This window comes from Lemur catta, chromosome 2 (assembly GCF_020740605.2).
Source record: "Lemur catta isolate mLemCat1 chromosome 2, mLemCat1.pri, whole genome shotgun sequence".
Lineage (NCBI taxonomy): Eukaryota > Metazoa > Chordata > Mammalia > Primates > Lemuridae > Lemur > Lemur catta.
In genome coordinates this window covers 12,657,988-12,685,828 of record NC_059129.1, presented here as the reverse complement: position 1 = coordinate 12,685,828, position 27,841 = coordinate 12,657,988, and the positions used below count along the sequence as shown (strand labels likewise).

Here is a 27,841-nt window from a genome sequence, read left to right as displayed (position 1 = left end):
GGAGAGAAGATGATACAATGTTGTTTCTACCACCATGCCTAAAGTCACGTAGCTCTAACTTAGGATAGTATAAACTCTTCCTGTTTGTTGGGCTCAGGGCCATTCCTCTGTACCTGTACCCTAACAGGGCAGGGGGTGGTCGCTGGCCAGCTAATAAAGACTCATAACTTGGCTCAATTCGGTCTCTAGCTGGTCATTTCTCGCACTCCATACTATAACAAAGGGGGCATGAGGAAGCATGTCTGACCACCCTTCTCATGGCCAGCAACTCAGCTTTAGGGTATTTCTGGGGTCCTTTTGGCAAAGAGGGGTTCCGTTGAGTCAGCTGGTTGGGGGGGGGTAAGACTTTTAGTTCACACTACGAAGGCGGATATACATTTCAATTGCAGAACTTATGAGCGCTAGTGCTGTCTCTGATTTTGTAAAAAGTGGATGAAACATAGGATATTTTCAAAACAGCTACTATTTACTAAAATGCTTACTGTGTCACACACTGTGTTGAGCACTTTGCATGCACCCTTCATTTTTTCCTCACTACAAACCTCTGAAATAAATATCATTATCTATTTTGAATTCCAAACCAAACAGTGATGCAGGACACTCTTGGTTAATCACAAGGCAGCATCTGATCCTCACTTTTTTCCCTTTTATTTTCAACTATTTTGTTTTGTTTTCTTTTTAGTGACAGAAAGAGGTCAGAGAACCACTCTCAAGAGTTCCTCTGGAAAAGGCAATAGAATATACTCTCAACTCTATAGTTTTGCACACTGAGTCCTAGTTTCTTCATCTGTGAAATTAGGCTAATGCTGACTTTAAGGTGAAGGGAGATCATTATAAAATGCCTGGCGGTGGTCAGCACTCAGTAGAAGCTGTGCTTTGAGGCAGGCAAAAGAATCATTGTACCTCTGTGACCTTTGTGTTTTCAGAACTTCTCCCTCCGTGGCAATATATTGTGCAATGGGTCACAGAGCAGTGCTTCTCACACTTCAGACACCACTCACCGAGGGACCTTATTAAAATGCAGGCTCTGAGTCAGATCTGGGGGGGGGCTGGGCTTCTGCATTTCTAACAGGCTCCTAGGCTGCATTGCTGCTGATGGTCCCTTTGGACACAAAAGGGATGGTAGCAACTGTGGGGGGTGGAAGGAACCATATAACTAGGAGGCGGTACAGCAGAGCAGTATCTTGTGCTCTTAAGCATATTCAACCAAACCCCCATTATGTCATGAAAGTAATTCTGAAACATGTTGTTAACTTTATGGAATATGTGAATAACTAAGGGATTCTCTCCACCATAGGATGAGAAGCAAAAGCATGGTTCTGGAGGTTCATATCCTTGAGAAATTGAAGAATCCAAGGCCATAGAGAAACAATGACCGAAGAAGAGAACAGATAAGTGAAAAGGTAATATTTTATTGTCAAGTATAACTTTGGTCAGATATGATTTTTGTCCTTAGAGTTGTTAGAACCTCACCAATGATGGGATTTCTCCGTAACATATCCCAGTTTGACTAAATTTCTCCTTTTTAAAAATGATTTTTGGCCAGGCGCAGTGGCTCACGCCTGTAATCCTAGCACTCTGGGAAGCCAAGGCGAAAGGATTGCTTGAGCTCAGGAGTTCAAGACCAGCCTGAGCAAGAGTGAGACCCTATCTCTACTAAAAATAGTAAAAATTAGCCGAGTGTGGTGGTGCATACCTGCAGTCCAAGCTACTTGGGAGGCTGCGGCGAAAGGATTGCTTGAGCCCAGGAGTTTGAGGTTGCTGTGAGCTAGGCTGACGCCACAGCACTCTAGCCCGGGCCAGACTGAGACTCTGCCTCAAAAAATAATAAAAATAAAAAATAAAATTATTTTATAACCTACATAAATGTACACTATGGTGCCTTAGAAATAAGCATTCTAACTCCATTTGTTTGTAACTCTTACTTTTCATTTGGGGGTGGTAGTCCGTGGTTGTTCGTAGGACAGTGACCTGACAAGGAAAAAAGGATCTTCATCTCCAGGAAGGGTCCTTCAGCTTTCAGCTCAGTATGAGTAATAAGGAGTTTCCAGCCGTATCCACTATTCCCAACATATGAAGTGAACAAGAGTTGAAAGGTGGCCAGAGGAAAATGAAGGTTCTTCCCACACAGCCTTGCAAAGGATCAAATGCAACATCTCACTAAGAGGTGAAAGTTAGGAGCATTTTGCTACACTCCCATTAGATGATTAGGCAGTAACAAGACCAAGATTCTTAAAGCTGTGCAAATTAGCGTCTTTGATGTGAGCTTCAGTCTTAGCATTCTCTCCTTTCTCCCTCTGCTTCCCCACTGGCTCCTTAGAAGGCTTCTACCTCTTAATACGCTAAGACATTTCCAGCTCTAATGGAGTTTTGCCTTATGAAAACGTCCAACTCCTGCAAACACAAATGGTGGACTAAGCACTGTTATGGGTGACATATTAAATAATGAGATATACCTTTCATAGAACTTAATTGTAAAACATGATCACATTACGATATTGTTTTGGCCAGAAACTTTTCAATATCTATTCCTTAATAGTCTTTTCCTTGGTAAATAAAAAAGATCAAACCAGATTTCCTTTAAGATGAAAAGTTTATTTTATCTTTTGCCTAAAAGCAAAACTAGTGAAAATTAAAGTATAAAAATAAATACAATTTACATTAATGGACATTCCACTCAAAGTAAAAACAATGATAAAAATAATGTATATAAATAAAACTCCATCAAAACAACAAAAGTGTCTGGCACTTGTATGAGAAAAAGCTGTGAACATTAAAACAATGTGTAAAACACACACACTTGTATCTTTAAATTAAAAATACCACTCAAGTTTCTCATCCTTAATCTAAACCTAGTTTTAACTCTCTCCAAAACATACTATTTTAGCTAATTTGCATTAGTGAACACAAAACTTTTAGCATCTTTCTTACTGAGGAGACCTACAACGATATGAGTAAGCTGTATCCTGAGTTTTCAGAATGATAAAGCATAGTTTATCATATTAAGATAATTTGATAGACTTTGCCTATAAATAAAAATTGGTAACTCGGACTTTTTTGACTGTCTTCTGATTTTCTGGTTCACTCATTCGATAAATGATATATCTCAATAAACAAAATCAAGTTTATACCCAGGGTAGAGATTATTATTTCCTGTCTACAGCTGGATGTAAAAGTTAAATTTTAAATGGAACAGAAAATCAGAGAACACAATCTTTATCCCCATATTCTTAAAAGGATATTAAGAATATATATATGCTGCATTTTCAAAATACCAATATCTCTTTAAAATTGAAGTTAGAAAGATTAAATATACACAGTCTCAATGTTATGTTAGAAGCACAAAGCCCTTTTTGGAAATGGTATGATAAATTAACAGTGACATTTCTTTCATCAAGTCATGTTCTCTTGGTGACATTTGTCAGTTGATCCTTTTAGTAAATAGATTAGTGATGAAAAACCTTAAACATCAGTGCCTTTAAGCAATGTAGGATTTTTTTTTCTTCTATTGGCAGGACCAACCAGGTAGGATGCAAAACTTTAACTAGGCAGTATTACTATCCCATTTGAAATCTGGATTTATTATTATAATTATGTAGCCCTTTCTCTCCTAAGTCAAGCATGCTAGAAAAAGCAGACTATGAAGAAACAAAATATACAGACTAAATAGAAAATACAACTGTATGCAACAAGTAATTCTTATTTTACAGAAATAGATATAATAATGCATTCCTAAGTGCTACATTCAAGAAGATTGTGCTATCTTCCCCAAATTTGTTACCCTTCACAGAAAGATCTTATAAACTAGTACAAAAGTTTTTGACAGTAAGTACTGTGGGGTAACATACATGAAACCTATCCTTTTTGTAACACAACTTGTTGTTGACAGGAATGTATACTTCTGACCAAAATGATGACCCCACAGCTACTATATGGACATTGAGAGGCTAATCTGAGTTTTTAAAGTTACAAAACCAGGGAAAAACAGTCTTCTGCAATAATTTCCCCTTGAGTAGAATAGTATCTAATTTGTTTATCAAATTCAGCAGTAAGTATGTAGGGATGAATGAAATTTATGTTTTAAAACTTATAATTGGTCATATCTCCTCAATATTTTGTAAAAATAAATCCAAATGTCCATTAAGTTTACCAAAAGGGTCTCTGTAGACATCTGGGTGCACAAAACAAACCGATGTTTGTGTAAGTTAAGCACGGAGATGAGGCAATTCCTAAACACTAATTTGTCTTCACCCAAGCCTATTATTGAGAGGAAAATGGAGGCATGGGGGGCAGGAATTAGCCGGACTGACCAAGTTCTCCAGATAATTGCTCAGCCTTTTGATGTCACTTTGTGTAAACAGAGTCCAGGGTTAAATAAAAAGTCCTGGGCAGGGAAAATAATGATAACAATCCTCCACTCCCCCTTTTTTATCCTAATGAATGCTGTCTTCTTAAATTGTCGCAACATTTGGCCGCTTTCTTTGGATTTTTCCTGCATATACTCCTAAAAATAGAGCAAAACTAATATTATTTCTCAATGGTGGTTTTTCTATACAATTTAATGAATGCTTACTATTAATATGTACTGAGCACTTTGCTAAGCAATATACATTGTCATATGTACTCCTTACATGAAATAATCCTGAGGTAGAAATTGTTACTACCATTTCAAGGATAATAAAACTGAGGCATAGGAGAGTACCTGCCTTAGGTAACAGAGCTAGAAGTAGAACTCTGAGAACCCAAAACCACCTGATTCGTTATTTTACTTAACCATCTTGCATAACCACCTGTTCTGCATTGATCAGTGGTTTCTGAATTTCACTAGAAACTCTAGTCAAGCACAAAACATCAAATGAGGAAATACGTTTTAAAAAATAACATCAGAGATTGCAATTTAGTTTGTAAAAACTATAAATAACTTTAAATGCTTTGCAGCATACTTTAACATTTTAGAATTCTTCAGTCTAAGAGTATGATATTCTATCATAACAAAAATGAGTTTTCTATAAATTGCTTAATACTGGGTTTATCTCCGGGTAGAGCAAATCAAAGCAAAATTTCAAATTTCTATGAAACATAATCCAGGCCATTAAAAATCTAAGCAGGAAAGAGTAATCTTTTCAAGAGCAACAATGGATTCCTGTGTTCAGATTCAGAGTTAGCATTTTGACCAGTCAGGATCCTAAATTCTCAGTTTATGTAAAAGAATAAAATTCTTTAGAGTCTTTCAACTATCAAAATATGCACTCATGTATAAATAAATCTTCAGGAAAAAAAGGAAAGAATTTTTGTACTTGTTTAGGTATGTATTAATTGTACATGTTAATTCAAGGGTTAAGTTCATTTGTATTAATAATTATGTTGCAATGCAATTAAACCTCAGTAATTCTAAGGACTGGACCTCACTATATGTTATTAACATCAATGACTGCCTGTTCATCTTTTATACCATTAAGTATTACTGAATAGAAACAGTAGTTGCTATTTTGCTTATAAGTTCACAAGTGACAAATAGTGGAGATGAAATGCATGAGAAAAGAACATGCAGAGTAGCTACTGTGGCAAATTGGTAACATTAGGTAAAACAATACTAATTCTTCAATGATTTTCCAACTAGCTAAGATTTATCAAAATATATAACACTAACATGGGAAAAACTGAAAATGTCTTAAAATTCCACAGATTTGGTCTTTGGTCTGAGTTCTTCCAAATGGTATCCTTCAAACTATTAATAGCTGATTCTGCCTATGGAGTAAGCAAAATCTTCAACTATGTAATCCCTTTTAAAACAATTCCATTGACTGTCACAGTGATTTCCAACAGATGACCTTTTAAATTATCCTATATATATGTGACCTTATGAATCATATTCAGTACTACACACAAAAAGTCAGCAGTCATTTCAAAGTTATGATCAATAGCTTGTTCCCTCTTTGAACTTTGGTGAACAAATGGTGGTAACATGAAGAAATTGCTTATGTTGCTTTTCCCTCCTAATTCTGAAGAAATCACTTAGTAATCAAAGCTCTAAAATTTGTCTAACTGTATAATGGAAAGATTACAATTGATTAAAGATTTAATCTTCATTGCCTGGTGATTAATTTAGGTTTCTTTTAAATGTTAAGAAAGCAGTATAGTTAAAGCACAACATTTTGAAAGTATTTTTCAATGGATCACATAATTTTAAGTGAGCTTAACCAAAGTGTCTTAACAAAGATACCTAAAAAATATTAAAGCATTTGGTTAAGAGCTTTGGATTAGCTGAACATTGAATTTGTCTTCTTGCCACCATAAACAGAATTTTAAAATACAGTTTTTAGTTTAGCTCTTAAATAATCTTCATGAAATGTACATAAAGAGAGATTCAGCTCAAGCTCCTTACTAAGCAAAAGATTAAGAACCCCCCACACCTGGCATATTCCCATATGATCTTGTGGTCAGAGGGAGAAAGTTTTCATCCCCTTATGCACAGATACAAATATTCCTGGGTCATATACTTCCCCAAAGCTGAAGAGACATGCATAGATTTAGGTGCCAGATGATCGTTATCTTCTAGTCATTAATAAAAAGATTTTCTGAATTAAGCATGGATAATTCTACAAATTTTTCAGAATAAAAAATATATAATGTTTTCCATAGAAATATTAAATCATGATTAGAACCACAGTTTTACTAAGATTTTTTGACTGACACAAAATATACTAAGGAAAACTAATAGGAATGACCATGAATATGCAAAAATTATGATGGCAAGGAAAGACAATGTATTACACTTATGTGGCCTGGGTTACGGGGTAGCTTTGCACTTCTTTCTACTGAATGGGCTTCAAGAATCCATTTTCTACACACCTGAAACAGGCGCTCTGTTAGGCACCACTCTGCTCTGTGAAGACTTCTGTCTATTTTGCACAACCCCCTTCACTGATGTCTTAGGGGTTCTAATTGAACATAAAAAAATTAATAAGTCACTTACATTAAGGTCTAAATGTTCAAAATTCAAAGAAAGCAACCACACTCCATCAACTGTTCAAAGCACAAACAAGCTTGAAAAGAATTTATGCATGCGCATAGTAAGGAAAGCTATACTTTTGCTTTAGCAGGAGACTATAACCATGATTCCTAGTTTGTTGGAGAATCACTTCGGTAATGTTGAACTGACTATATGGATATTTAAATTATTTAATGAGTAAAATGGTATGAAATGAAAAGTAAAAGCATGCCAACATAAGATGATAATTAAAATACAATACACAACATTACACCAAGAGGGTTATATTTGAAAACAAGACTTTAAAAGGTCATCCCAATGCTATAACAAATATCACATTGAAAAACAGTTATCCTTTATGTAAAGAACACTGTATTTTTCCCTCTCAGAGCAACCCTTGATTTGAATATTTTTAAATACCCATGTACATGACATTCTTACCCTTGTCTACTAAGTAGCCTATGAACAGGTGCATTCTGTCCTTGGTTTGGCTGAAGAACTCTGTTGACAAATTAAATAAAAAATTAATTCAAAAAACAAATTCTGTTTTCCCATTTTCTTTTAGTGGATGAAAGATGATGACAGTAAGATGGAAGTCATCTATGCAATGATATGGCCTACATATTACCACAAAGCAAAGCAAATTGATTAAAGCATACTAATATGGTACTTATATTTTGCTCACCAGGAGCACAAACCTTAGGTTTTTATCAGGAAAAGAGATGTCCAACATATGCATTAACCCTTGTGCTTTTAGATAATCTTCTTATATACTTAACAAAAGATAACTTTACCTTTCAAACATGCGAGAGAAGAAAATATCACTCTCATTTTACAAGAGTAGATAATAGGTCAGAAATATTAAGTTAGCTAAGGTTTTAAATTAAGTATCAAAGAACCCCTGGACTGTGGACTGAACTCGAGACATAGCAGGGTCAAATTTCCACCAGAGATAGCATGTCCCACACAAAGCTCCAGGAACATCTGGTCTGACACGTGACCAGGTATATGACCAGGTATTAATATGAATCCTGAGCCTGAGATCCTCCGACTCAGCAAGAAGTGTTTTACTGATGTAAAACAGAACAAAGTCAACGAAAAGGAAGTTCAGGATTTATAATTTTTTCTTTTTTTTAAAAAAAGCCTTTTGATGAGACTAAGTGATTTTTCTCACCTTGTTTCAGAAGGATTTTGTTTAACCAGAAATTTCTTATTTGGCATTCCCATTTCAGCAGCTCTAACATAATATAAAAATAAGGACACAAACAATGTATTTAGAGAAGGGAAAAAAACATGCCTACAAGTCTAATATGGGATAACACAAACAAATCATCATTTAGAATTTGGTGTACTACTGAAAGACCTGTACTAAGCATGTAAAAACTACTTTCAAGAAAGAATTTTTTTTTTTTTTGAGACAGAGTGTCACCTTGTTGCCCTGGCTAGAGTGAGTGCCGTGGCATCAGCCTAGCTCACAGCAACCTCAGACTCCTGGGCTTAAGCAATCCTCCTGCCTCAGCCTCCCGAGTAGCTGGGACTACAGGTATGCGCCACCATGCCCGGCTAATTTTTTCTATGTATATTTTAGTTGGCCAGATAATTTCTTTCTATTGTTAGTAGAGACGGGGTCTCACTCTTGCTCAGACTGGTCTCGAACTCCTGACCTCGAGCGATCCCCCCACCTCAGTCTCCCAGAGTGCTAGGATTACAGGCGTGAGCCACTGCGCCCGGGCAAGAAAGAATTTTTAAAAGATAGTCATTAAGATATTTTTCCCATTAAGTTTTTCTTCCCAGGAAATCTTTAGGATATCAGAAAAAGAATATATTTAAAAGATATAAAATTAAACATTGCATATAAGGATTAACTGTTTTTAAGATTGTTTGATTGGCTATCAATTATACAAGTTGAATGTTGACAAATTTAGTAATTGATAAATTTATCTAAAGATGAAATCAGATTTTACCACCTGATTTTAATTTCTTTATATAAAAAGGGATTTCTATCAGCTCAACTGAAGAAAAGCTAATTGTTCTTTGTTTCTAATTTGAATATACAAATAGACCAACAGATGACAAAAATTAAAAGGTTTAATACTGATTAATACAACATAATACAAAAAAACTTACTTCATGAACTTCTTCCTATCGAGAGACTTCTGTGTTGCAGCTGAAAGAGCCACTCGTGGACTTTTCATTTTATCCTTTAAAATACAAAAGTAATGTAAAACTAGTGGCACTAATAATATTATAATATAATACAGGATGATCTCAAATTGCCTGGAGAAGTTTCTCTTTATTAACATTTTTACCTTTAATTTAGTCTTCTAACTGAAGCAGTCTAAGAATTAAATAATTAAAATTACTTTTTCCTCAATTAAATAATATAAATTTTGCTTGTTTTCTTTTTGCCAACCACACTAAGATCATTGATTCAAACCACAAGCCACCAACACTCTGATATATTTCAAATTAATTTGAAGCCTATTTTCTAAATGATTTCAAAAGAAGCAAAATCCACACAATGGTTTCAAGGAAATTCAATCAGGAGCAGCTGATAGTTTTTTGTAAGCCATCCAAGCAAAACATTCAAAGCTTCAACTCCAAACTCCAATCACAAAACAATATGTAATTCTTTCATTAAAAAATGACATTATCAATTACCCTAAACTCAGAAGAACCCCATTCATTTGAAAATCATATAACATATATGATTCATTAGAAAATCATATAACATACCATTTGCCTGAGCATTTTCTCTTTGCGGACTTCTCGATCATGATGTAGGATAGACATTCTTTCAGCTGCGTCCATTACAAAGAATATGTCATGAATGCCGTACAGGGCAGCTCGCAACTAGGTTCAAAAGAAGAAAATATCATGTGCATTTAAAAGATGAGGGTAGAGTTCAGTAATATTATGTATACTATGCTCATTTCTTTTATGTATAAAAAAAGGTTATAGTAGTTTTCACTGAAACCTATTTTCATTGATTAAATGAAAAGAGGGAAACATAACATTTCTGTTTCTTATAAGCCTTAAGGATATGTGTGTTTACCTGAGCTAACACTCTTTCCTGAAGTGAAGCATCTTGTGCTGAAACAACACCTCTCTTTAATGGCGCTTCTGACTGAAAACTTCTCATGAATTCCATAGTATCCTGAAAAAAGAAATGTTACTTCAAAAACATTTTTCTAGGCCAGGCGCAGTGGCTCACGCCTGTAATCCTAGCACTCTGGGAGGCCGAGGTGGGTGGATCGCTCGAGGTCAGGAGTTCGAGACCAGCCTGAGCAAGAGCGAGACCCCGTCTCTACTAAAAATAGAAAGAAATTATCTGGCCAACTAAAATATATATATAGAAAAAATTAGCCGGGCATGGTGGCGCATGCCTGTAGTCCCAGCTACTCGGGAGGCTGAGGCAGTAGGATGGCTTAAGCCCAGGAGTTTGAGGCTGCTGTGAGCTAGGCTGACGCCACGGCACTCACTCTAGCCCGGGCAACAAAGTGAGACTGTCTCAAAAAAAAAAAAAAAAAAAAAACATTTTTCTAGAAAGATCATGATCACTGGAGTTTCCTTTTTTTCTTTTTCCAATCAATCCAAAATTACAGTTGTCCCTTGGTATCATAGGGGATTGGTTCCAGGAACCCCACAGATACCAACATCCAAGGATACTTAAGTCCCCTATATAAAATGGTGCAGTATTTGCACATAATCTATGCACATCCTCCTATATACTTTAAGTCATCTCTAGATTACTTATAATACCTAATATTATGTAAATGCTATGTAAATAGTTGTTATACTGTATTGTTTAGGGAATAATGACAAGAAAAAAAATCTGTACATATTCAGTACAGATGCAACCATCATTTTTTTTAATATTTTCAATCTGTTCTTGGCTGAATTCATGGATGCAGCATCCAGATGTGGAATCCACAAATACTGTGGGCCAACTGTACTAAGAACATAAATAAAACTATTACTTATTTGAAGTCAAACAGCATTCAGTTTGAAATGAGACAAAAATACACAAACTGGCTGGGTGTAGTGGCTCATGCCTATAACCCTAGCACTTTGGGAGGCTGAGATGAGAGGATCACTTGAGGCCAGAAGTTTGAGAACAGCCTGAGCAACATAGTGAGACTCGGTCTCTACGAAAAATAGAAAAATTAGCCAAGCCTAGTGGCACATGCCTGTAGTCCCAGCTACTAAGGAGGCCAAGGCAGGAGGATCACTTGAGCCCAGCAGTTTGAGGTTGCAGTGAGCTATGATGATGCCATTGCACTCTAGCCTTGGCAACAAAGGGAGACCCTGTCTCAAAAAAAAAAGCACAAACTACTTTATTTACATATCATTTATAAAATTATCTGAGTAAGATTAATCATTGGATTTCTAAAAATATACAGTGACTAAAAAATATTTGATCTCCCTAAGTTATGAACTAATCTGTCAGCTCAGCTGTCACAAGACTAATATAAATTATAAGTGAAATACAAAAAATTTACAACAATCTTACTTTTACAGTCTGTCGAAGTTGCTTCAGCTTATCTGTCTGCATAAGCCTACGAGTAAGAAATCCTTTTGCCACTGCAGTTATTTTGTTAAATTTTGCTTGTACTTCTGGACTAAAAACCTAGGAGAAATAAAACAGACACAATGTTTACTGATGCTCATTTGTACAACCTAAGATGCTGTAGCACTTAGAAAAAGGTAGATAAACAAGGCAGATGGACATATATCATTAAGTTTGCTCACCTGAGACCATCGAGTTTTGGCCCTTCCAAAAGGCCTTGTTACTGAAAGTTTGGTCAAGCCACTAGTTGATGACCCCCAGAGGTAGAATGGTGCTTCATTCGAAGAACCAAAACTATGTTGTAGGGCAGAATTTGTGAAACCTAGAGAAATACACGTATAGTATTATACTTGATGTCGTACAATCAGAATATGAAGAACATCTAATTAAACATTATGACACTCATTAAGAATAACCACTGCCTCTGAAACTGATCCACATGCAGACTTAAATATTTATGGACTTTAAGCTTATGCACCAGATGGATCTTTTCAACACAAACAGCATCTTAGGATAATTGAAGATGTGAAGATAAGCTCTTACAGGGTCTGGGGAATTAGAGGTAATTCAAGATCACTTGGGAGACAGCAAACTACGTTTTCACTTAAAGTATATTGCCTGCTGCATGAATGATCACATACTGGGCTCTGAGCCGAATTTCCTGATATTTCCTTGCTAAGGCAGTCTTTTCTCATAAACACCTGCTCACTAGGTCTTTGATCTGCTATCATGTCATTTTTCATTGGTTACAAAGCAGCTGGCAGACAGCTGTGGGTTGGACATGGAATTACTTGAAGAAAGGAGCTACAGTTTTAAAATGTGCCAAATAAAATATCTGACAGTAGGATAATTTTTTCAAATGGAAAAGGATTTTTAAATATTTACCAGAACTATTTGAATTTGAAGTATGGAGTGGGTCCACTTGAGACAGCATTGTTTCTAGCAAACCAGAGTCACTTATTTTTCTCCATTGTAACTCTACCACATTGTTAATGTCCAATTCAGAGGTTTCTGCTGTAATTGCCTTCTTCTCTTTTAATATTTTCTCCTGTTCTTCTATTTCCTGTAGATTAACAGTTTATTATAACATGGTAGATCTTTTAATTACATCCCCAAATAGTATCATTTTAGGGTTAGCCAAAAGAACATGTAAGTACCAGTAAATTATTATTTAAGTTTTCCTCCCTCAAATAAAATTATGAAAATTTATTTGATTTTAAAATGTGATACAATTATTCACACCTAATGGGTGCGGTGCACACTGTCTGGGGCATATGAGCACGGTTGTAGCTCTGACTTGGGTGGTGCAAAGGCAATGTATGTAACCTAAACATTTGTACCCCTGTAATATTCTGAAATTTTTTGAAAACTGTGATGCATTAACTACAATAATCTTATAACAAGTGTCCTTATGATATAGCTCATGCAGAATGTGTACTTCAGCATCTATCTATAAAATACCTCTTAAAAATATTACATGTTCTGAATCAAGGATTCGATAAAGTATCCTTTTGATAAATTATACAATTATTTTTAGGTAAAGATCTAAATATTAAACCTCACATTTTGACAATAAAAATACTACCCACGTATCAAAATCAATGACTCCCTTGGATTAAGACTTATGGGGAAAAAATTAAAAGTATTCTATACATTACTAAAATTCATACTTAGGCTCAGATAAATTTCACTTACCAACCCAATCTCCCCCTATATTTTAATTCCTCACCTTTTGCAATCTTTCCTGTTCCCTTTCCTGCTCAGCTATGAGTAGTGATAACTGCTGGGCGTGCTGTTCTTCTAGTCTCTTCCGCATTTCTTCAAAAGCAAACATCTTGTTTTTCAGTATCTCCTCGCTTTCTGAAAAGAAACACATCCCCTCAAATTTAGAAGACTCACTACAAGTCTAATATGTGATGCCTTATATCATTGATTTAAACTATGCTTCTGACAAGAGAGCGTGATCTGCCGTAATACTATCAAGATATAGCCAGGTCTCCACTTTGAATCACATTCTCATTTGCCACTCTTCTTATTTCATGCTATGCAATAAAGGCTTGTCTCATCACCTTTACTCACTCATTCAACAGATCCCATCATGATCTGAACTGATGGAGCCAAGACTGTATGTTCAGGCAAGATTCTCCTGACCCTCACTTTAAGATGTGCTCCTCAACTGCATCTTACCACTACTTATTCTTTTGACTCTTGTCTTTCTCTAGGATCTCTGGTATTGTAGCTTATAGTTTTGCTTTGTTGTGATTTTTAAAGTAAATATTCCTTTGATGGTATAAAGATTTCTCAGCTTGAGGTTCCAGAAAAGACTGAACATTAAAATTCCAGATATTTTAGTTACTAACTAAAAAGTATAAGAGAAATCATTATGACTGTGCAAGCTTACTGAATAGAAACTGGTAAGACATATCAAAATGTTGAAATACCACATATTATGTAGATGTAGCAAGTGTATATTCATGGATCCATTATAACTCAACTAAATTCAAAGAATCATTCTTTCCAAATACACAATCATTTTCACTGAAGACAAGTATATTACATGCTATTGTGCTACTGCTGTAGTCTTCCCATAATTTGTTCCTAAATACATTTTATTCAGTGACGATTTGTACTTGTTTATGTGTAGTTTTTCATAGGCCAGGGGAGCTGGAAAAGCAGGAGTAGAATTATAACCTTCAGCAAGAAAGGAAAAAGCCCCTCACCTAAACCACTCCGTGGACAGCAGAAGTCCATTCAGCTCTATCTTAACAGCTTTCACTGAGCTGTGGGCAGCTCTCAGCACACTGCACTGCCTCCCCTGCCCGCTGTGGCAGCTACCCAGCTGCCTCCATGATTGGCCTTGTCTTGCATTATTAAAGCACCTAGGAAGGCACTGCCAGAATTGCCGCTCAATTGGTTTTGTATATTTTTGCTATTCACTGAGGCAGCCTCTAGCCTCGCTATGTTGTCTACTTCAGTGGTCCACAACCTTTTTGGCACCAGGGACTATTTTCATAGAAGACAATTTTTCCACAGACTGGGGGTGGGTTGGGGGTGGGGGGTGGGATGGTTTCAGGATGATTCAAGCACATTACATTTACTGTGCACTTTATTTCTATTATTACATTGTTATATATAATGAAATAATTATATAACTCACCATAGGTTGGGGACCCCTGGTCTACTTGGAGGATCCAAGTTGGCTCCCCAAGTACTATTGTTTTTATTAGAACTTTCATAAAGTTGCACAGGTTTTAAGTAGTCTGCCCCAACCCTGTATTTCCCATAAGCCCTAAGAACTTAATTTACTTGATTTATATGTCTTCCATATCAGTAATCAAGAATTATGAACATGACAGCAAAGGAGTGATGAAGAAAAACATGCTTTAACAAATTGTTGTTAATGTAACACTGGATGCAATAGAAAAGAAACCTGAAAAAACTATTTTTATTAATAAAAAACCATTCTTGAAACACTACTCAAGAGCTTTATTTGTGATACTTTCTCTAATAATTTGATGCTAAAGTGTTTACTGAGGGGCCAACTACATGAAGATCTCATTACAGATGAATGGACTGACAAAAATATTAGAAACCATAGTCCAAAAGAAAGACCTCATAGCGATTCACCGGATTAAAACTATATATGATGTTTCATGTAAGAACTATTTCCTTCAGTCATTAATAATATACTCAATAATGCCAAGTAGACTATGAAATCTTCATCATTTACATAAGAAAATCGTTTAAGAAACACTAACAAATGGCAATAAACTATAGCTATAATAATTATATGCTTTCTAGCAAGATAAAGGAAGTGGCTGTATGAACAGATAAAGCAATACTTTTTCAAAATGTCAATGAAAAGTATTAAAATAAAGATGCTATCGGCAGAGCAAGTATCAAACACTTCAAAGTTTCCTTACCTTTGGAACTAGTTTCTGACATTTTATTCTTATTAATGAAGACAGATCCCTTAGGGTAGCTTTTTTCTGGCAAATGTTGCCTTTCGTGTTCAGCTATTCCAGTTGTTACAACATAAGCGCAGTTTCCTTTTTGCAAACTATCAATATCTAATTCAAGTCTCCGTTTAACTTTCTCAAAACTGTTATCCGAAAATTGTTCACTTCCACAGAACACTGTAGGTGTGTCTAGCTGCTGTCTGGTATTCTGGTTTTGCATCAGTAAAGGTGATGGGTTTTTTACATCATAAGATTTATTCAATTCCATTTGTAAATTACAGTTTTTCTCTAACACACTGGCTGACTTGAGTCCACCCACAGTTCCAAAGTTTTGACTTGCTACACACTGACTGGTGGCATATGGTTCATGCAACTTTGGCATGCCAGTACAAGTACTGTTCATTTTGTGCACTCCTCTCTCATCAGATGTTACCTGACCTTCCGCAGTGGCAAGTCCATGAATAACTTTATTTTCTAATTGATTTCCTGTTGATTTACCTAAAACCATATCCTCAACAACTTCAGATGTATTTTTGCTGACATAAACCTTGCTTGAACAAACTCCTGCTAAATTAATTGGTAACTTTGGCACAGTTTCGGGTACATTTGTTTTTTCATCAGTATTTTGAACAATTAAGTCCACCGCCTGTTCTTTTCCTTTGGGGCTTAATTCACAGGCATTTATTGGATTATTTATAAGTATATGACATTCTGATGATGGCCTGGAACGCCTTCGATGCATTTTAGGACTTATACTTGGCTCTGGACTAGGTAATTTGGCATATGAACTTGCAAGACTTTTGATAGCATTATTTTCAGTAACAAAAGTGGGAATAACTTTAAAATCAGAATCTAGAACAGTGGGATGGCCAGTTTGTATAGGTATGTCCACTTTAGAAAAGCTAGCTAAAACTGGCATATTCATGCTGCCTGCTTGAATTGAAGCACCTTGGAGAAGAACATTTGATTTATTAAGGCTTGGTTTGTCGGGAATAACTGAGACACAGTGTTTGCCTATCAACTGGGCCTTCTCCTTTACACAGTCAGTCACTTTTACAGCATCATTTTCTTTGTCTGAATGACTCTCATTAACACTCCTCTTTGCACTACTTCTCAGACTGCGTCTAGATTGTTCTCTTTCTATATATTCCTTTGACTTTTTCATCAGATTCTGAAGACTCATTACGTAGGGATCTGGGGTGACTTCTGCCAAAAGTGATGGATCCTGTTCTTCATTTGTTGAGAAGACACTATCAGAAATAGGAGTCTCTTGTGGGGTTGTTGAGATCTTTGGAAAAGCTTCATTTTCTGCATGACTAATATCTGAACTATCACATTGCTTCAGAGAATTAAATCCTTCTGAATCTCTGGCTAAGTCTATCTCATTAGTTTTACATTGATCTTCATTCTCCGGTGGCAAAATTCCAGCTATCTTTTCAAGCTTTACTAAAGTAGAGCATTCAGTAGGGCTTGGAAAGCTATTTGGAAATGTAGCAGGAACATTCAAGTTTCTGACTTCCGAATTAGAGTAAACTGTTTCAGTCTCCCACTGATCAAAATCACTGGTATTAGGTGCTTTTCTAACCTGAAAAAGGAAATTTAAAAATTAGTATTTCCTCACTGCACAAAAGCCTTTAATTTCATTGTTTTCTGTAATAAAACTAAAATTGAAGATTCAGAGTTCTGACATTTGAAAACATGAAGAAAAACTAAGATGACTGGTTTCTAAGGTAAACTATGTCACATAGGACTCAAATTACTATAAAAAAATCTATTGGTCATTACAGCCTATTTATTAGAAGAAAAAAAAGAAATCTTATCTGATAAAAATATGGATATAAATGTATATGTGAATGTATACACACATATTCATATATCTATGTGCAATTTAATCTCAGAATAGAAGCATTTTCCTTAACTTTCTCTGGTCATATGTTATTAATATCACCAGCTGTTCCTCCTAGGATAGCTATCCTCTAAGGATAATACTGTATGCAATAAATAGCAAGGAATTAAATGTCTTACACAAATGATCCCTCTCTAACAAAGACTAACTTGTCCAGGAACTGATTAAGCAAAAATAATTCAGTAATAAGACTCCTATCTCCTACATGCTTACTCCAAAGTTTAAAAAACCCCTCCATAAAATGAGGCAAATTTATAGTAAATAATAGCTCAGCCATGTACCTTAAATTACTTAGAAATAAGACACAGTTCAACTTAATTCATTAAAACAAAATTCAATTAGATTAACCAACAGTGAGCTAAAATAGCAACCTGTCAATGCATTTTGGAACAGCATAATAGGCAAAACTTTGATACATTAAGATAAGAACAACTATATACACAAGAGATCCAGCAGAAAAAATAAAATACATTTAAAAATACATGTTAAAATAGATACACTTTGTATCTACATAATCCAACTTTGCAAAAGAATAAAAAGAAAACTAGGATGGTTTCTAAAGAGTATAAAAGAATATATTAAACTAGCAGAAATCATTAGCCTCCAAAATACTGAATATTAAATGATTTTTAGGTTGTTTTGCATGTGCTTGTTTTTTTCCTAGACCATACGGCTCACCAATTTTACCTTACAAATCCCAAGACACGTAATAGTTTCCAGGTACTATGCAATAAACACAACAGGGCATACTTAGTCACAACCTCAGGACCAAAATAAACCAAAACAGATGTAGAGTCACAAATCCATGCACATGTTGATACGTTTAAGCAAATTAGATTATTTCCTTATATAAAATATTTCACATTTCACATTTGTGATATTCAGCAGCTATGTTTTTTATACACCACTAATATAAGCTTTTGGTTAGACGAGTTAAATAGCAACAAAAAAATCTACATAAAATCATAGGTTTTACAGGTGAAGCAGACCTTAGAAATGTTTATATAAAATTTCTCTATCTGAATAATTCATTACAGTTCAACATTATATAAGCTGTTTTAAACAGACAACTTTTTAACTCAACAATAATTTTGTTACTAGTATATTTTATTTTCCCGTGATGGACCAAGAATGATGTGCCATTTTTGTTTCAATAACAGGAAATATCTAGTAAGTCAAAAACCCACCTCTTATTGTTAAATTAGTCCTACACATTATATTTTTTAAACTTATTGACAGTAATGTAATCTGAAAATTAAAATCTACCACTCATACTACATACTAACCACAGAGAAATGAAGGTACCAGTAGTAGAAATACCCTAAGGTTCATTATACACATGTTTGTTATCTGGTATGAATTACACAGACAAACCACAAACCCCTAAGATTATGAAAAAACAAAAAGATGTAGACAGCAAAAAGTGCTATATATGACAGAAATTATTTTTTCAACATAATTCATTTATTTTTCTTTTTAGTATAAAATGATCCACATCTTAAAACAAATTTTCTATACAAATTTAAATTAATCAAAATAAAAATAATTGCAAAAAAGTGGATGTGTTGTTTAAATGGTTTTAACTCGGTTCTAGGAGGCATCTAGGCAATTCTATTTATCTAATCCAAATTGCATTTTGTGTATCCAAGAGCAGAATTTTAACCAAAAAAAATTGGGGGCAGTTACTTACTTTAGCAAAGAATGAGAATAAGGTCATATAGTCAATAGTCTGATTAGTTTAGGGGTAAACCACAATGACCAATTCTATCATTCTGTCACTAAGAATTCAATGTTTTTAGAGTCATAAGATGCAGACAACAGGCAATTATATTCAATGTGTGCCTCCATTGTCCAAGTATCCTCTGATTCAAGTACTGGGCATCACTAACAAACAAGTGAATTCTCTTTGGAGTAACTGAAACGGAATATCACAAATTATGGAGCGTCTCAAATGTAATGGTAAAGAATATTGATAGTTAAGTGCAAATATATTTCTGAAAAATTGTCAATGCTGACCTTATGATTTCTTCATTATAACCTAAAAGAATTTAAATTACACACCTGAACATTTTCAAGTATCTCCTGGACACGAGTCAGTAAAGATTTCTTCCTATTAACCTGCTTCCTTGCTTCTACATCAAGTGCTTTTTGCTTTTCTTGTTGCATTTCCTTTCTTTTCTCAATGTTAAGCTGGAAAACATCATAAAAATGTGATTATTTCTCAATGATAAAAATATCATAAAATCAGAGAACATATTTGAAGAGAATGATTAAAAACATGTGCAAGAGATAAAACTAATCTATAGTGAAAGAAATCTGAACAGTGGTTGGGGGTATTGAGTGAGATGGGACATGCAAGATCTTTCTGTGGTAATGAAAATATCTGTGTGGGTGTGAGTTATACAGGTGTATGTCATATATCAAAATTTATGGAACTTTAACACTTAAAATCTGTGCATTTTACTGATGTAAATTATTCTCAAATGAAAAAGTAAAAAGAAAAAATTTTGTTCATCTGTCAAATGCTCTAAATTAACAGAAATAAAATTAGCTCTTTTATTGGCCATTGTTGAGCTTTTCATTACTTCACTTAAATATTCACTTGAATATTATTTTACTTTCAATATCTTACTTCACTAGGTCAGTTAGATTCTCTAATTTTTTAATCTTCTAATCAGTGCACATTTTACTTCTTTGCTGCCTCAAGAAAATGTCCGAAGGTTTAATGATAAAAGAAACAGATAATGTTTTATGTGCCTATAAAATCAGAACACATTTTTTATTCCACCTCATTGTACCCGCCAATAAAAATATAATGTACCTAAAATATTGAAGGCTTCTAAGCATTATAGCTTTTTATAGTGGATTTAAATCTTAATTAAGCCCTGGGAAGTCTAGTCACCGGGATAAGAGTCAAGACTTATTTTATATTTATGCAAATGAAAAAAGTCATATAAAAAATTATTTCAAAGTTGCAATATTCATCTACCAAACACAACCTAAAAGTGTGGATTAAGTCTATAAACATCAGATTTTGCTTACAAATAACTGATGGAGTCATAGACTTTATAAAACAAGCCTCAGACATTTGGTCATATTAAATCAAGCAATGTGTCATCAAATAGCTGATAAAAATGTTGTTATAAAATGTTTTCCTATTTGCTTGATACCAAAGAATCATTACAGAGTTTGTTAATCAAAAAGAGGAAATGTATATTTTAAAGAGCTATCTGGTAGTCACCATGGTAAACAAGTGTTCAAACTAAATATCACTAATAGGGGGACAACTAAACATTACGTAACTTCTGATTTAATATGAAGTACATATTAATTTAATATGGCATCATCTCCAAAGAATTCTTGCCAGAAACTTTTAACGTGTTTCTAATCAAACTTTAAACTTAACTTCCAGATTAAAGAAACCACAAGGAGTAGAAGAAGTTAAATATGACCATGAGGAAACAATTAGACAAATCCAAAATGTAAGGTATTCAACAAGACAATTTGGTCTCTTTAAAAACCCAATATCATAAAAAAGATTTTTTTAAAGAGGTAGAGGCACTGTTCTACATTAAAAGAGATTAAAGAAACATAACAAGCAAATGTTATTTGTGAATTTTGACTGGATCCAGATTAGAAAAAAAAATAGAAGACATTTTGAGCACAAATGTAAAAATATGAATATGAATGGAACATTAGATGCTATCAAAAATTATTAATTCTCTTAAGGTATGATAATGGTATTGAGGCTTTATATAGGAGAATGTCTTTATTTTTAGGAGATATATACCAAAATAGGAGAGAAATATCAGGTATCTGCACTTTTCAAATGGCTAGGGAATTTTTAAAAATGCATGTATATTCATACACACATATAAATACATAAAATCACAAACAGATAAAGCAAAGATGGCAAAAATGTTAAAAATTATTAAATCTAAATGGTAAACCTATATGGATGGTCATTGTACTATCCTTTCAATTTTGCTGTACGTTTGCAAATTTCATTACAAAAAGTTGGCAGAAAATATTGCTCTTTTAACTCCTGTTATATAACAAAAATTTTAAACTCATTTTTCCAATATTAATTTTCTGATTTAAAAATAAAGTCATGTACATTTAAAAAATATTCAATCAGCATCAAAGGGTATATGATGAAGAGTCTTCCCTACTATCCTCTATTCCCTTACCACTCCCCAGAGAAGGGATATACCATCCTTTTAAAAACCCAAGTGGTTAACATATATTGAGTTACATGTTACCTCCTATGATCCAGGTAGTATTCTAAGCATTTTATACATATTAATCAATGTAATCCTCAAACTAGACTTATAAGGTAGGCATTATTTTTATCACCAGTTCACAAATAAGGAAATGGACCACAAATTCACCCAGCAGTTAAGGAGCAAAGCAATGATTTGAACTTGGGCCAGAAGGCACCAGAGCCTGGGCTTTCAACAGTTACTCTACACTGCCTCTGACAGCAGGCTGCACACAGTGATCTTTCCATGCCTATATATTTAGATCTACCTTACTCATTGTAATGACATGTGTAAGATTCTATAAAATGGACCAGTTAGTTCAACGAGTCCACTACTAATGGACATTTAGGTTGTTTAGCAATCTTTTGCTATTTTAAACAATGTTACTATAATCTCGTACATATTTCCTTGGGCACAAATATCAGTACAATTGTAGGATGTTCCCAGAAAGGAAACTGCTGAGTCAAAGGCACTTTAAAATTCTGATAAACACTATGAAACTGCTCACCAAAAAATGGAATCAAATGATTCTCTCAGCAAGAGTACATTAAAAGTACATTTTCTCCACAACCTAAGGAACATTAGGTCCTATCAGATCTTTGCCAATCTAGTAGGTAAAAAATAATAATTCATTTGTATTTCTCTCATTACGCTTCTCTTGGGTTTTTTTGGTTTGTTTTTTTAGAGATGGGGTCTCATTTTATTGTCCAGGCTGGTGTGCAGTGGCTATTCATGGGCATGATCCCACTACTTTCCTTAGGCAACCTGGTGGTTGGTACCCTGCTCCCAGGTTACCATATTGATGCTGAACTTAGTGCAGACACCCATTCGCACTATAGTGCACCATAGCTCACTATAGCACGCCATAGCTCAGAACTCCTGGGCTCAAGCAATCCTCCCACCTCAGCCTCCCAAGTAGCCGGGCCTATAGGCATATGCCACCAAACCCAGCATGTATTTCTCTAATTATGAAAAAGGATTAGGCAGCTCTTCAAATGTTTATAAGCCTTTCTTTTGTTTCTCCATGAACTGCCTTGTGGTTCACTACAGAGAAAAATTATTTAAAAACAAAGTTTACCAGTGGCGAAAGCACAGCCACTCCATGGAAGCGAATAAGTGAAATACTTTCAGACTGGGCAGGTAAAAAGTTCTCTGTGGATACTGATGCTTCTTGTATTCTGGCAAGACTTTTTTCACAGAACTTCTCATACTCCTCCATCTTCTCACAATCACACTACAAGAGAGAAAAATGTTATTTTTAATATGCTGAGAAAAATAGATCTTAATGATTTGGCAAATTTGTAGAGCAAGAGATAGTCCTAGCATTCACAATTCCCACAACTGGCCTTCCCAGAACTGTCACTGAGCAGGAGCTAAGTCTTGAGTATAGTAAATCACCTCAAGACCCCAGCAGTTAAGACTTCCTTCATATTTTAATTATTTCAGAACATTTTTGCATACAAATCAATCTTTAAATGTGACTATTTTGGAACACTAAGAACTCAGCAAAACCTTAAGGAAACAAAGTTCTGTACCACTTTACTAACTTCAGATTGTAAAATAGGATATATTTCCTTTAATAGGACTTATCTACACAGTACAGGTACCGATACAGTGTACATATCATACAAAGGTAGAAATGCTTTTGTAGCAAAAAAAGGGGCTACTTAAAGAATATTTACTTTTAAAAATTCTTTTTCTATTATGAAGTTTAAAGGGTATTACTTGCATATCTTTTTTTCTTTTAATTTAAGAGACAGAGTCTCACTATGTTGCCCAGGCTAGTTTGCAGTGGCTATTCATAGGTGTAATCATGGCATACTATAGCCTCGAACTCCTGGGCTCAAGTGATCCTCCTGCCTCAGCTTGCATATCTTAAGACTATGTTTTGACTCCATGGGCACCAGCCAACTCAGTCAGAGGTGAAAAGCAGAAAATCTATTGGCTCTGGTATTAATTCTATTTTAGTGTTGAAAATTGGAACCACCACCAAACTAGTTAAATCAATCAGCCCAGTAATTTCACTATTTCTGGGAAATTTTAATGGTGGTTATGAAAATATAAGGTAACCAGGAAGGATTAGCCCCATATTCATTCATTCAACAGGCATTAAATATTTATTGATTGCTTGTTTGCAGGGCATTTTGTGTGGCACTGTTTCCTTTAAATAAGTGAGGGAAAATAAAGAGAAACATCAGAATCATAACCAACAAAGGCATGAACTGTGGACACGGAAAACCTAATACAATAATATTCCTTTAAGTGTTCATTTTAAAACAGTTTTAACTAACAAAAAAAGAGAAGGCAGGGAAATTCAATTCATGATCTGGGCAAAGATGAAATAAGACAGAATATGGGCCCGGTGTCATGGCTCACGCCTATAATCCTAGCACTCTGGGAGGCCGAGGCAGGAGGATCGCTTGAGGTCAGGAGTTCAAGACCAGCCTGAGCAAGAGCAAGACCCCGTCTCTACTAAAAATAGAAAGAAAATTATCTGGCCAACTAAAAATATATATAGAAAAAATTAGCCGAGCATGGTGGCGCATGCCTGTAGTCCCAGCTACTCGGGAGGCTGAGGCATTAGGATCGCTTAAGCCCAGGAGTTTGAGGTTGCTGTGAGCTAGACTGACACCATGGCACTCACTCTAGCCCGGGCAACAGAATGAGACTGTCTCAAAAAAAAAAAAAGAAAAAAAGACAGAATATCATACTATACTAGGCCTCAAAGTACTTAAAAATTCAGCACACTAAAGTGTCAGGAACAAATTATAGTGCAATTAGAAATGAAAAAAGCATATTCAAAATTATGATTAGATTATGAAAAAAAATATATTGCTACTTTTGGCCAACTGGTAGTTTTATCAATAACAAAATTTCTTCCTACCATTCCATCAATTATAATTATTTCTATATTCAACTTATACAAAGTGAGCTTAGTTTCAAAGAAAGGGTTCTCTAAAGCATGAACGAGATTTTGCAAGCTTATATTCATTTAAAAAAACATAAGTAAAAACAACAAAACACCTTACTGCATAATAATTTTTTAGTCTCGGTTTCAACCCACATTATATCATAACAACCAAAATATGCAGTAGCTAAGATGTACAAGAAATTTAAATGAACCTATTTTTGCTAAAATACTTTAAAGTACTTTTGTGAAACAACTCATGCATCCAGCATTGCAGGGAATGTAAGTAGATTATTCATATAAATAAAGTAATATATTTTGAATATGCAAGCAAAACATAAAATTCAATTTTAAAGACCTAGAAAATTTAAGGCAAGAGTTTCATTTTTCTTTCAATATCATAGAGATATACCTCACTGTTTCAGAAAGTTATTCACATCTCTTAAATAGTATATGTATGTCTCACATATTGCAGATATAAAATAATTTATTATTGTTAAATCAGCATAATTTACAGCATATGACAATGTATTAATTATTCAAATACAAGTATTAATATGGAGATTAGGGAAACTACCAAATGATCCTGGAGCATGACTGGATCCTTTTTATCCTTCAGTCTCAGCTTGGATGTCCCCTCCTAAGAGAGGCCCTCCCTGATTACCCCATCTAAATTAGCCCGGCCTCAGTTACTCTCACATTACCCTGCTGTTTCCCAATTTTCAGAGCACTTACCACTATCTGAAATTATCTTGTTTATTTCCTTGATTTTTGTCTGTCTTCCTCCACCAAAATGTAAGCTCCATAAGCACAGGTACCTTTTCAGTCTTGCTCATTGAATCCCCATTACACAGAGCAGTGTCAGCACACAGTAGGCTCTTGATGAAAGTATTGAATAAATGAATTAGGGTAATTACTCAAACAATAATGTAAACTGGGAGAAAACAGAAGAGGGTGGACTATACACCAAAGAAGCTAGCAAGGAAGAATGGAATTGAGTAGTTTCATGGATGACCCTCTTCCCAGAGAAACTGGTACCTCTAAATTGCAAAGGTAACCATTTAAAAAGTGAGCAGTCCATATCCCATTATTAAGCAAGAGGGCATTATATTTCTCACACCACAATTACCACTGTCAACAATGTTTTATTTTAAGGGAGCCTTGACTACAAATCTACTGTCCTATACTTTACCATCAGGCATTACTGGTCCACTTCCATTAATAATTTGTCAGCTGCAGCAGGTTCAGACATGCCTTGTCTTCTCCCCTTATACCATAGAGTGCTACTAACCCTTTTCCAAATGAGCCTCTTTGCAAACCCCACAGACTCATGGTCCTATCTGCCAGGATTGTCACTAAAGAGAATGGTAAAAGTAACACAGAACAGATCCTGCCTTGTTTTCGGATCCTAGCTGGTTGTTTAACCATCAGTTCACCCAAAGATTCAAACTTCTTGGAGAGGCAGTAAAGGAGAAGATTTGTTATTCAAATACATACTAGCTGCATGTTCTTGGCAAACCAATTACCATCCCTAGGCCTCAGTTTCCCTTCTCTGTAAAATAGGGATAATCAGAGTTATCTGTCTCAATGGGATGTTGAGAGAATTCAATGAGCTAATGCACGAATGGCAATTAGCATACTGCAGGACATGCAGAACACATCAATAAATGGGGGCTGCTTTTCCTTTGAAAAGGCTAATGACGATGATGATGATGATTTTTAAACACTAGACTAGAACTCCTGGAGGGCAGCAACATGCTTGCTTGGCTCCTGATAGGATTCAAACGTAATTTAAAAACATGGAAAGGGGGACAACAGCGTCCTCATTTCGCTGTCTCCCAAGCCCTTCCCATCAAATCAATCTCTAGACGGCTGCCATTTGCCTAAACTGGACTAGGGGAACGAGACTGGGATCATCACTAGATAGTATAAGCAAAGGGTGGGAACCACCTAGCAGCCTCAAGGGCAATCAAGAAGATTTGCTTTATTGTGCTCAAGCTTATGCCCCAGAGTGGCAAAGACGGAGTAAACAGCGCTCCTAGCAAGGGCCGTTGGTTGTGGTAACCGGCGTTCAGAAACGGCCAGTGCACACCCTGGGGACGCCTCCCTCTCCAGCGCCGTGGGAGGGAGAAGAAAAACGGCCCGGTTTTATCACCAGGAGGGGATTCCCCGGCTCTGGCCCGAGTTTTATTCACCAGGGACCCTCTGGCCTCACTCCAGCGCGCCCGCGCCACCTACCCTGGTCCTCTGATACGGCTCCACGCCGAGGGCCCACCCGGCGGTGCCAGCATCTGAGCATCACCTCCGCGCCCGGTGCTCCCGGCCCCCGGGCGCCCGCATTCCCGCCCCCAGAGCCTTTCCCGAGGCTCGAGACCCAGCACCGGGACCGCCCGCGGCGCCTCAAGACGCCAGTTCTGCCTCGCCAGGCTGCCTCTCAGTTCTCTCCTCATGCACACACCTGATTCCCCACGGCCCCGTCAGCTTCTCTCCCCTCGCCACGGGCCTTGTCAGAAGCCAAAACGCTCAAATGGTACCGACAGAGAGCAGCTCGATCCGCCACCGCCTTCTCCTCCTCCTCCCCGCCATATTACGGGTCTCGGGCGGCAACGCGGGCTCCTGGCAACCGCCGCCGCCGCCGCCGCCGCCGCCTCCCAGACTCCACCTCTCAGGGCCGACACTTCCGGAGGTTGCTTCCTAGGCAGTTGGAACGGTTGGGTCTCCAGAAAACTACAATCCCCAAGGTGCATTGCGCACCCCTTACGGAAGGGGTGGTATTCACGGCAAGCGCGCTGCAAGCCGGGAAACGTAGTCTTCACTGCAAGGTACCGCCTCTTTTATATTTTGGATTTTTATTTATTTGTTTGTTTTAATAGGAACCCTCCTCAGGGTCTGAAGCCCCGTAAAGTGTTCCTTGAAGTTGTCATTTTTTGTTTATCTGTGTAGAGATAACGTCTTGCTGCGTGGTCGTTGGAAAACAGCATTCACCAAAATTTTTTCTCTGTAGATAAAAAATTGCTGAATCTTAGATGCCAACTCGAAGCCTTACGACATCTATAACCTTTTGCAAATCACTGGAAAAAGGTAACAGGGAAAGCCCTGAATCATTTGCCAAAGTTTTCTATCTAGCATCTTTTTAGCTTTCCAAAATATGATTTAGTGACCCCCGTCCATTCCCAAACTCACCTTTACCTTCTGTCTCTCTTAGGAACCTTCCTTCCGGTGCTTATTTTTGCATGTAAAATAGA

General features: G+C 36.0%; 1 protein-coding gene across 4 annotated transcripts; it reads right to left on the bottom strand.

The window, feature by feature from the left end:
• Positions 1-1,826: 1,826 nt before the first annotated feature.
• On the bottom strand, positions 1,827-27,236 carry CCP110 (centriolar coiled-coil protein 110). Of its 4 annotated transcripts, none has more exons than XM_045542705.1 (15): positions 27,055-27,236; positions 22,767-22,922; positions 19,488-19,616; positions 15,485-17,105; positions 13,291-13,421; positions 12,447-12,624; positions 11,744-11,883; positions 11,505-11,621; positions 10,047-10,148; positions 9,728-9,844; positions 9,119-9,192; positions 8,166-8,228; positions 7,433-7,492; positions 6,853-6,941; positions 1,945-2,132 (listed from the first exon to the last, which is right to left on the bottom strand). In XM_045542705.1, the coding sequence occupies exons 2-15, from the start codon at positions 22,905-22,907 to the stop codon at positions 2,020-2,022; spliced, it is 3,075 nt and encodes a 1,024-aa protein (XP_045398661.1). In that variant the 5' UTR covers positions 22,908-22,922; positions 27,055-27,236; the 3' UTR covers positions 1,945-2,019. The 4 variants fall into 4 exon arrangements, with proteins under 4 accessions (XP_045398660.1, XP_045398661.1, XP_045398663.1 ...); XM_045542707.1 differs by lacking the exon at positions 1,945-2,132 and adding an exon at positions 2,579-4,504; XM_045542704.1 differs by lacking the exon at positions 6,853-6,941 and having other exon boundaries at positions 1,827-2,132.
• Between the last annotated feature and the right edge of the window lie 605 nt (positions 27,237-27,841).